General features: G+C 37.0%; 1 protein-coding gene across 2 annotated transcripts in view; it reads left to right on the forward strand.

Moving 5' to 3' along the window:
- Arl6 (ADP ribosylation factor like GTPase 6) overlaps positions 1-10,576 on the forward strand; it is a 31,256-nt gene extending 20,680 nt beyond the window's left edge. The window contains exons 7-9 of one of the 2 annotated variants that reach the window (XM_008841733.3): positions 5,531-5,586; positions 5,710-5,722; positions 10,064-10,576. In XM_008841733.3, the coding sequence (XP_008839955.1) occupies positions 5,531-5,586; positions 5,710-5,722; positions 10,064-10,097 (103 nt within the window). In that variant the 3' untranslated portion in view covers positions 10,098-10,576. The remainder of the gene's footprint in view (positions 1-5,530; positions 5,587-5,709; positions 5,723-10,063) is intronic. The other variant, XM_008841734.3, reaches the window with a different exon arrangement.
- The last annotated feature ends 983 nt before the right edge of the window (positions 10,577-11,559 follow it).

Genomic DNA, 11,559 nt, shown 5'->3' on the forward strand with positions numbered 1-11,559 from the left:
AAATAACCTGAAAGAGAAGAACAGTAGGAAACAGGCCTTAATGAGGGAGATACGGATAAAAATCATGTTAGTTTAAAGAAAGTGGGGAGGAAAGGGTATACAAGGAACCTAGGGGATAAAGGGAAAGAAGGAGCTCAAGAGAGGTAGGACCATAGGAGAAGGGTGTTAGTAAGGGAGAAAGGGGGAAATGGGGCACCTTAAGTGGGAAAACCATGATGGAGGGGTGAGACAATGTGAGAGATAAACAATGCCTAGCTAGTTTTAAAAACCAGAAGGAACCATATTACTCCAACAACCTACTGACAAATTATACATAGCAGATCAAGAAATATATGTCTAGCTAAGGTTTATCTGAGAACAATTGGTCTTTGCCCAATGTTGTTGTGTGCGGCAGGTTTCGCGCTTCCAGACCAGCTGTTGGCTGGGTGCGCAGGTTTCGCTGCTGCCGGGCGGGTCTCTGGCTCTCCGCGGCTGGGAGTGCAGGCTCTGCGGATCGGCGGGTCCCTGGTGGGCCCTGGCGAGTGCCAGCTCTGCAGGGGGCTGCAAGCTGCCGGGTGGGCTGTGCCAATCTGCAGGGGCCTCAGGCTAGCTGCGGTACACTCTCACTGTGCCCGCGGGGCCACCGTCCCACGAGCGCGGGGAAGTGCAGGAATGGCGGACGCAGAATCTTCGCCAGTGAGTGCTGACGGGGGACAGCTCCTCCCGGGAGACTGAATCCCAGGCTGGTCGCAGGCGCAGTGAGACACAGGATACAGCTCCGTTAGACTCAGTTATTCAGCTCCGTTAGACTCAGTGATTCAGCTCCGCTTTATTAGGGTGAAACTACAAGATTTATAGTGTGGAGGCAGTAGCAAAAGCCTCAGCTGATAGGTGCTCCTAGAATGCTTTATTTACATGAGGCAGTGGGCTTCTATGCTGTCAGACAGTGCCTGATTAAAACCTGGTAGTTTCTATGCCAGAGGTCATGTATCTGTGGCGGCCACTTCAAAGGTGAGTCAGGAAGAGAGTAGGAGGTGCCCTGCTGAAAAGGGGAGTCTTTTCCATTATGCGCTGAGCCGGCTCGTGGCTATCCGGACATGGAGAGACTACGACCCAAACAGCAGGGGGCCCCAACACATACTAATATACAGAACAATTCATGAAGAAAATATAATAATTGTAAATATGTGTATTGAATATTTAGATTTCCCATTCCATAAAATAAATACTAGTGAACATGAAAGGTCACCTGACTTCAATATCCCATTCTCATCTTCAGCTGGGTCGTCCAAGGTAAAAACCAATGGATGCCCCAGAGTTAAACTACACTGTATTTCAAATGAACCTGACAGATAAATGCAGAATAATCAAATATATAGGAATATGTATTCTTCTCAGAAGTCCATGGAACCTTCTCTAAGATAGATCACATGCCCCACGTGTCCAGTAATTGTGGTGGGTCACCTGTCCTCTTGATCAAGGAGCCTGAAGAGACCCCACGAGATGGACTTGAACCAGTGTTCAGTCTATAAAGAGGAGGGTCAACACAGAGGAATCATTTCCTCCATGCTTCCAAGCGAAGCCAACCATCATCAAGCAGGACCTTTGACTTATCTTCACATAAGCGAAACTGGTAAATGAAAGGAGCCAGGGGCTCCTCCCAAGTCCATATGACCCCTGAGGAACAGATCCTCAAACGACTTTAAGAGTAAAAATAAATCGGTTTTATCTGGACCAACTGTATGGCCTTAAACACCCAAAAGGAAAGTATAACCAAAGATTAAATGGGCCAACATAATTTCCTAAGAGTCCATATGTATAGCTAAAAAGCAACAATGCCAGATAATAGATACCTTCTTTTGAGTTGTTGGCCAGGGTGGCCCAAGAGACTCCCAGATAGTAACCCAGCATAGAACTGGGTAATGAACAGCAGACCCCAATCTTTTATCTAAAGGAATATTGACATGATTGCTTCTAGAAGAGGAACAGCTGACCTTCCTAAAACAAAGACCTCTAGATAGGCTGACTAGATTCACCAGATGGACAAGTAGTGGGGAATGGCTGGGGGTGCTGCCAACACAGCATACAGTAGCACAGATATCAGAGTATAAGGGGTCTAGTCGGGGGAGGGAGGCTATGGGAGGGTGCCATCTGGGAAGTGGGTGTATAGTTGAATAAGATGGTTTGGGATGTTCTGTGTGATACACACAGAATGAAAAACAACGAATTTTCAAAAATGTATTATATTTGAGGAGGAAGCATGGAAATTTACATCATGTTAATTAGTAGAGGTGATAAACATTACCATTGAAATCTACCCAATGACATCACAGACATACACATACACGAAGGATCCAAGTGCAACCGATTATGACTAGTAATCAGATACATACAGATTAGAGATGCATGTTCCAACATCTGTGTTAGTAGCAAAAACAATGAATCTTTCTCCAAGGAACAATATATTCTAAAATGTAATGGAGACATGGAGATCTTTTTTTAACGGTTAGAAACTCATTCAATTTTATGTCTTACAGGGCTTATATTGAGTTCAATATTGTATAACTGTATTAATTCAACTGTGAACCTAGAAACTTGCACCCACTTGAGAAAGCGTACTCTTGCTCTGGAGTGTGTTACTGAATATGTTAAAGCTGGAATGAAATGCTTCTTCTAATCATGTAGTTATCAAAAATTTAAAAAGATGATAATATTAAAAAAAAAATAGAACCAACATGAAAAAAGGATAAAAATAAATAGAAGCCAAAAAAAGAAAAGAAATTGAATGAGATTCTGCAGTAAACTATTAAATAAGTAAACAGTTTAAAAAAATAAAGCTGTTTTTAGATGATCCCTCATTACTTCTGTTGTAAAAGTTGGTTGGTGATTTAGGAACTCAGTGGCTTTAAAGTAAGTGGTAAAATCTCAGTGTCTTCCTGAGGTCAGGAGAAAGGGCACTTATTTGTAATATGCTTTAATCAACAAATAATGTCTATAAACTATGTAAATATGAAAAAAAGAGTTACAGTAATACCTAGGGGAAAAAATGGACACAAAAGCAAAGAAATCCACTGCTTCTAGAAGTGGCCTAGAATATAAAGCAAGAAAGCAGAGCTTAGAAAAACAGCTATTAGAGCTAGCCTTGGTGCTGAACAGAGTGACATTTCAGAAAACTCTTGAAACGTCTCAGCATTCCATGAGGCCCCCAGCTTCTCTCTGTCAAGAAGAGAAATGTTGTCTAAATGAAGCCTTCCTTACTTTTGAATCAGGAAAACTTAGTGCTACTAAGCCATTGCTGAATTTGAATCTGAGGTCCAGGGATATTTGATGGGCAGAGAAAAGTGTGATTTTTGGATAGAGAAAAATTTTAAGTTAGAACCTTTGTATTTCCCTAAATCATATCTAAATTATTGGATTCTGAAGGCAGTCTCAATTCAAATGAGTTTTAACTTTTGTATTTTATTGAATATTGTATTCTTGTTTTCCAGCTTTAGCTGTAAATATGTAGTGTTCAGTGGCACTGATGTAAAATATTTTCTGTCTCTGACCTTAGTTACAAATATAAAGTCTGGGAACTCAAAGAAGAATGTGGGGGTTTTATTTTTGACCATTGTTACTAATCACAGAATCTAGGGCCTGATCGTGTCATGGTTTTTCCTGAAAGCTCTTTGAGTTAATTTCTGACATGATATATTTGGATTTATATATTTTCTTGTGGAGTAGTCAGATAAGGAAATACATGTACAAAATTTCAGCTGAGAGGAAAAAGAAAATTTCAGCAGGTTAGGAGAAAACGTAAAGAGAGCTGCTCTGCTCAGGCCTGATGGAAGACAGGAAGCATTTCATGTGAAGGTGTTGAGAAGCAGCAGTCCAGCAGAGTGGCCAGAATGGCTCTTCATGGGTGAGAATGAGCCACTTGTGTTCTAGGAACATCAAATTCAGACTGGCTGGAGCAGAGCAATCTGCTGGAAATTGTGAAAGCTGTGGCCATTGAGAAATAACTCAGGGCCGTAAAACATAAAGCACCTTAGGACATGGTAAAGACTTTGACTTTTGCTCTAATTACAAGTTTTATGATTTGTCTGAAAGGAGGAGGGGTAGAACTTGTTAAGAAAAAGATGCAGGTTTTTTCCTAGCATAGTGGTGTCTCTACCAGTGGAGGAGTTCTTCCTGGTAGTACTTGTTTGAAACTCTCTATGTGATGTGACAGAACCAATACCTTGGTTTTCTTGATGTAAGTATTGCCTTACTATTACTGTATATAAGTAATAATTTGCTTTGAATAATTGTGTGTCTCATGCTATTTGCTTCTATCTTTTTATTTTAAAATAATTTTGCAGCAAGCCATAGCCTTAATTTTACAAGTAATTCCTTGGAGGTAATTTCCTTTAGTTAGAGCCAGATTAATTCTTCTAGGTTCTTTACTACATTTTAAGTGATACTTGCCCACTAAATGAATGCAATAAAATAAACTCTAATTATTCAGAAATTTTAATTATTTATTAGTATAATCATATGTTGAAAATAAGTCACTATGATAGTAATACTTTGTAACTTATCTTTCAAAAGGATTATTTGACATGCCAAACATCTCAGTTTTTTTACTATTATCATTGCAGATGAAATATCACATTAAGGGTTTACATTTAAGAATGGCAGACAATGGAATTACTCCTTGCCTTACATGCATATATCAAATAGTAATTCCTAAAGTAACTGGTTACTGGTAATATTCCCTCATTTGCAAATGCTAAAAACTGAAAACAAAAGTGTATTAGTAACCTAGCAAGGTCCCTGCAGTAATAAATGTAAAACTTCAGTTGCTATTGACTAGAATTTTGTTTTCTTCTAGTAGCTTATAAAAGTTATAGTTATGGAGCTAGGCATGGTGGCTCACCTGTAATTCTTGCAGTTGGGAGGTCCTGGAGGCAGGGATTCAAGGTTATTCTCAACTACATAGCAAGTTTGAGGCCATCATGGAATATATAAAGACCCTGTCTCAGGGACTGGAGAGATGATGCAGCACCCACATAGCAGCTAACAACCCAGCTGCAGGGGATCCAATGCCTTCTTCTGGCCTCCTCTTTACTCACATATGGTGCACATATGGTGCATATAGTCAAAATACTCATACACATAAAAAATAAATAAAACATTTTAGAAAGAGACACTGTCCCAAAAAAGTTATAATTTTGAGTTTTTAGTCTACAGGTATCAAATTCTACTTCAAATAGTATCAGTTGATTCTATAGCTATATTGAAACACAAGTCAAACATTTCCAATAGGTAAATGCTTTACTGTAGGACTGTGGGAAAGTTAAGCCATTTTATATGTGTTCTGTAATGTCTCTATAAATTCTGGGGGAAAAAAATTCATGTATTTTGCTCCTGAGCCCTCAGACTTTTATTTCCTATTTATATACTATTTCAATAAGTTTTGCACAAATAAATGTTATTAGAATATAGTAATTTGCCATGTGGAAGAATTCTAGTTATTTTACCCTTAGAGTTGTATGTTGAAATAAAATGGATTTTATGGGTCTTATTTCAGTGCTAGTGATGCCATTAAAGGAGAAGGATTGCAAGAAGGTGTGGACTGGCTTCAAGGTACATCAGGAAGTACTGTGCATCCTTAGCCTTCGTTTCTTTTCATACGTTGCATTCCTTTCATTTACATTTTAATTTTATTACATCATTGCCTTTTTCCTTTTTGTTTGTTTCTGCCATCAGAAAAAACAGTACAGTAAGTATCCAATATTTTGCTCCATTTACTTTATTATATTTTTCTAAAGGAGTTGCTTAAAGTGTTTCCACCTTTACAATCAATGTTTAGAAAATGTTTTTGATTTATGGACCCAGATTTCCATCAGATATAGTAGGTAAAACATATTTGAAGGCCTTGCTGTTACCAGTTAGGACCGAATGACATGTATTTTTAAGAGCTGCGCTGTATAGTGCTGCATAGGTAACCTCATTCACCTGGAACACATGTACAACTTCCTACACTCACAATCAGTATTATGGATGCTCTTACTCTCTGGTGCTGTGTGTAGTTTCAGTTTTGTTGTTTTTCATCAAAATAGTTATCATAGATTCATACAAAACTACTATAGTAGGAAATAAATTAAGATAAATAGTTTTCCCCTAGGGTTATATCCTCTGCTGGCACAAGAACAGCTTGACGCTCACAGCGCAATAGATAAGTATGTGTTCCATGTGTCCTTATTGTAAAATCTTAATGTTCATTCCTCCTGAGAACCTCCCTACTCTAAATAAGGGTAAAGAAGAAGATACAAATTCTCCTTATAAACTTTGGTTATAAAATACTATTTTCTTCTATACTAGCCTTTTAATGCTAGGTATGGGTGGAACTGTTGTTTATTTTTCCCCCTCTGCATTTTAGAAACCATGGCAGAGTTATAGCCTGTTTTGCTGGATGTAAGAGTAACCTGCCTGAAAATACTAAATGTACATTTCATAAACATTTATAAAATATGATCTTCCAGTTAATTCCACAGACTATTTCATTTCTATCTTGTATTTATTCCGTCAAAACATTTACCATCAAATTGAAAAGAAAAAATCTCTTAATAGTTCTTAATATTACTAGAGCGATTTTTTTTTTTTTTTTTTGAACCTACCAACTTGTTTTTCAAACTGTAGTATTAAGGTTATGGCATGCATTCCCAGCAGAAGCTGGTAGAGGAGAACTCCAGAGAAGATACTAGATGTGTGTTTTCATCCCTGACTTCTTACTGTAGCAGTGCCTACCATAACTCTCAGTGACAGTGCAGCATGAGCTTAACCCAACTCTCATAGTAATTCAGAGCATGGCACTCACTGAAAGTGGCTGATCCTTGTGAGTTGCAGCTCTCAGGTCTCCACCCCCTTTGGGGCTGTAGCAATCAAGCCACTAGGTGTCAGTAATGATCCAATGTCACAGTACCAATTTTCAATTCCTCTTGGTACCAATTGGTGTTTTTACTTTTCTGATCTGTTCTCTTACCTCCCAAGTCTTTGTGAGAACAACATATTGTTAGGAATGTGTGTTCTCTTGTCAACATGTTACAAATCTGCTGGGAATCCATCCCATAACCTTAATGCTACAATTTGAAAAACAAAGTTGGTAGGTTCAAAAACAAACCCTTCTAGTAATTTTAAGAACTATTAGAGATTTTTTTCTTTTCAATTTGATGGTAAATGTTTTGACTGAATAAATACAAGATAGAGATGAAATAGTTCATATTAAAGTACAAAGCATAGGAAAGCATCCAGTAAATGTTTTATTACCTTACCATGCTAGATAACAGAGGCAGAAACTAAGAGTATAGCAGATTCATTTTGAATAGCTCTTTGTTTTACATGTCCTATAAAACAGTAAATAGTATACATTATGATGTTCCCAATTATTTCTTTGAATATGAAAAGAGGTAAAAGCCTGACTTTCAAAACAAGTAACAGTGGATACAAGAGATTAGACTGCTGGTAATTTCATTCATTATCAAATGACACATATAAATCTAACTGTGAAAGATTTTTTGAACTTTATTCATTTATGCTTTCAGAATCCTAAAGTTTCCTAGCTTGCTAAACAAGAAGGCTCATTTTGGATCCATTAATCTTATTTCTTTAAGCCTAATATTGGAAGTATTTTTGTGAAATATTAAATATCACATATGATTGTATTCTTTTCTGGAAAAAATCAATAATTTTGTATGTTCAACAGCCACTATAAATTTTCCAGCTCTGAAACTTTCTATGGAAGTTTTTGGTGGAGTTTAGGTTTGTTTTTTAAGGCAGGGGCTCACTGGCCTAGGTCTCAGTGTATAAACCAGGCTGGCCTCAAACCTGTGGCAGTCATTTCACCTGTACTTTCTAAGTACTGAGACTACAAGCATGTTCTACCATATTCAACTTTCAAGTGAGATTTTTAAGAATTTTTCTGAGGGGCTGGAGAAATGGCTCAGCAGTTAAGAGCACTGACTACTCTTGCAGAGGACCCAGGTTCGATTCCCAGCACCCACCTGATGGCTAACAACCATCCCTAACTCCAGTTCCAAGGAAATCTGACTACTTCTGACCTCCACGGGCATTGCATATCACGGGTGCACTTACACACATGCAAGTAATACAGTCATTCACATAAAATTTAAAAATAATAAATTTTTTTTAAAAAAGAACTTTTCTGAAATAAATAATGTAAAGTTTATTTTCTCATATTACATGCATGAGAAAAAAATTAGTAGTGCTTCCAGATTTTAAAATTTCATCTTATTTTGTTTTGCAATAATGAGAATTGACAACAAAGCCTCACATGTGTTAAGAAAAAAATGCTACTTTCCCAGGAAACAGAACTAAGAACACCAAGTTGGAATCCAGACATGATGGCACACATCTATAATCCCAGTACTCCGGAAGATGAGGCAGGAAGGTCAAAAGTTTCAAAGCTAGCCTAGGCTACTTATTGAGACTTTGTCTCAAAACAGAAAAGTTGGAAAGAAAAGAAAGGAGGAGGTCATATTAGAAGACCCAGTATCCAAACCAGAGGCAGTTTAGAAAGAACAGAGAAAATAGCGAGTAGCGAATCATCAGATAGTATTTACGAGAACTGAATTTTGAGACCCCAGTGCTGTGGATTGATAATATTCCCACACCAAGGCACACCATTAGCAAGGCTCAACACCGAAGACAATAGACAATTTTGAAACTTTCCTGAGGTGGAAAAAAATAAGTCTCATATAAGGATAAGGAAATTGTTACATCAAACTTCTCAACAACAACAATTTGGGAGCTATATGATAATTCAGCAATGCCTGGAAAAGAAATAGAAAATACTGGAGTCACTTTCTCAGGTAGTGCCAAAGTATTGGGACAGAAAAGTAAGACATATTCAGCTGTATTATCTCAAGAATTGACATTTACTAATTTATATTTATACATTTATATTTACCAAAGTAGCCACTGAGAAGAGTACTTTTGAAAAATAAGAGAATAAACCAAGAAAAGAAAAATATGGGGCTGGGGCGATAACTCAGTGGGTAAAGTGCTTGGTAGGTAAGCTTGAGGATGTAGGTTCAAATCCCCAGCACCCACTTAAAGCCAGTAACACATCTGTAATCCCAATGTCACTACGACAAGATGGGAAGAACATAGCAGAATCCCCAGATATTTGTGGGCCAGCTAGCCTGGTGTACACAATGAACAAGAGACGTTGTGTTAGACAAGGTAGAAGATGAGGAACAAGGTTCACATTCACAGACACAGATGTGTGCATGCATATCATACACAAAATAATAAGCAAATAAATAAGAAAAGGATCAATAGGAAAACCATCACAAAAACCCCTAGGATGTAAATGTAGATCCTAGAAGGATGACGAAAGGTCATCAGAGAAAGGCTGGTCTGGATTAGACAGTTTTGTCAATGTCTTACCAAAGATTTCTTCAAGAAGGTGAAAATGAGGTATTATGTAATGTGCCTCACAATAAAAGTTTAAATGGTGGGAGGAGTGGGATTGATTTAGTGTTAAATGTACTTTAAAATATCTAAGTAGATGTATGAGTTGGAGGTGGAGTCAGAAGGATAGTTATTACCTTTAGGGAAAATGAAATGCAGTAGAAGAAAATGAGCATACATACCTTCTATCCTAGCTGTGAGTAGTATTGGCATAGCCATATTGATAATGACTACTGCTGCATTCAGAAGTATTAGAAGTATAGGGGTTGCAGAGGAATAGCCGCTTGGGGAATGTGAGAGCTAAAGCCTGATAACATGACTCATATTTCAGGAATTGATATTAGTGTGTTTAGTGTTACACAAGTGATTACCTAAAAGGGAATAAGTGGAAGTTATTGCTTCCAAAACAGGGAGAAGCGAGGAAGCAAGGAATTGCTATTTCCGTACACGCCTTGTAGAATTAGGTAGTTTTACTACTTATATAATACAGCTTTTATAAAACTAACACAATAGTATGAATTATGCCTTTAAAAAGTAGATGTAATCACAGGATTTGCCTTAAATTAATTTTTAAAAATGGTTTTTTTTTCCAGTGTGGATTGATAATTTTGTTTGTTTGTTTTATCAGATCAGATCCAAGCTGTGAAGACATGAAAAGATAGTTTCCGGAAACCTCATAGTTTTGAATTGGAATATATCCAAGGCAAACTGAATAATTTTATTTTTTTAAAGAGATATATTAGCCAATCATTTTATAATATTCTGCTTGCTTGCATGGACTCTGGAAGAGCTTTTTAAGAACTTAGGACAGGAGGTATTACTAATCTGGGCATTAATTATATGAAGACCAAATTTGCCCTCAGAGCTCTCTAGAATTACTGGCTTCTTATAAAAGTCTACACCTTCATTGTAATTATAATGTGCAAATACCAGTTATAAGCCATCTCAATATCCTATCATGATTTATGATGTCTTTAATGTATTTTTATTTTTTAATTGTATTTTTAAAATTTACTTTATACAATTACTTTAAAGTATAAATTGTGCTTGTGAAACAGCTTAAATATTTATGAAGGAACCACAGATGACTAGTAATATCAAAGTTCTATTGTGTCACTGTCAATAAAAGGAAAAAATGAGATGTCCTGATTGATGTGCTTTATTCATGCTGAAAAGAATTATGCGTTAATATGGTATTTCATGTTTTACTGTCGACCATGATCTGAGACCAGTTGAACTGAATTTATTCAGTATTTTTGGAATAGTTCTATACTTTCTTATTAGGGGGAGTCCTGTATACCTATAGCTGTATATGTCTATTTTGATTCACAGCTCTGAAGGTTTCAGTCTGTGGATCAGCACTTTATTTTGGGTCATTCTGATATGTAAAATATTCCTGACCTCCACAGAAATCAATTTAATGAGGGAGAATCTGAAAACATTTTATATATGACAGATAAATTTTATTTCACTAGCTAAATGACAAAATTTATCTTCAGATTAAAATGTGTAAAAGTTAATCAGTATTTGACATTAATCATTTTATAACTGACTTTTTTTCCTCCTTAATGCCTCTGTGCTAGTCTGCTTTCTATTACTATGGCAGAATACAGGAGGTAGTTTATAGAAAAAGGAAAGGTATACTGTGGTTCACAGTTTTAAAGGCTTCAGTCTGTAGTCACCTCCTTGCTTTCATTTTCCCCTGTGTGGAGATGGTGTCATGGCTGTAGCATGAAATAGAGAAAGATGCCTGCTTACGGCAGCTCAGAAGCAAAGAGAGGGGAGATGGGACTGGGGTACCAAGCCCCTTCACAGATACACTCAGTCCACTGCTTAAGGAGTTCTTTGCTTCACAGTAGCCTTCAACACAAGGGCTTTGAGGGGATACATTCAAAACCTAAATTATAGCTGACTTCAGTACATCAACAAACTATAAACTGCAACATAAATAAATAACAAACTTTTCAACATCTCAACTGCACAAGATTCTTACAATGTAAAGACCAATTTACAACTGTGCATTCTAAATGCAAGCCTTCATTTTAAATTAGTCACTGGAACTGTTCATACAATGGTGTCAATCCTGAAAAACATTGCATTTAAAAGAAAAGCTATGGTTTACAA

Source organism: Nannospalax galili, unplaced genomic scaffold (genome assembly GCF_000622305.1).
Source record: "Nannospalax galili isolate Female #2095 unplaced genomic scaffold, S.galili_v1.0 scaffold821, whole genome shotgun sequence".
Taxonomy (NCBI): domain Eukaryota; kingdom Metazoa; phylum Chordata; class Mammalia; order Rodentia; family Spalacidae; genus Nannospalax; species Nannospalax galili.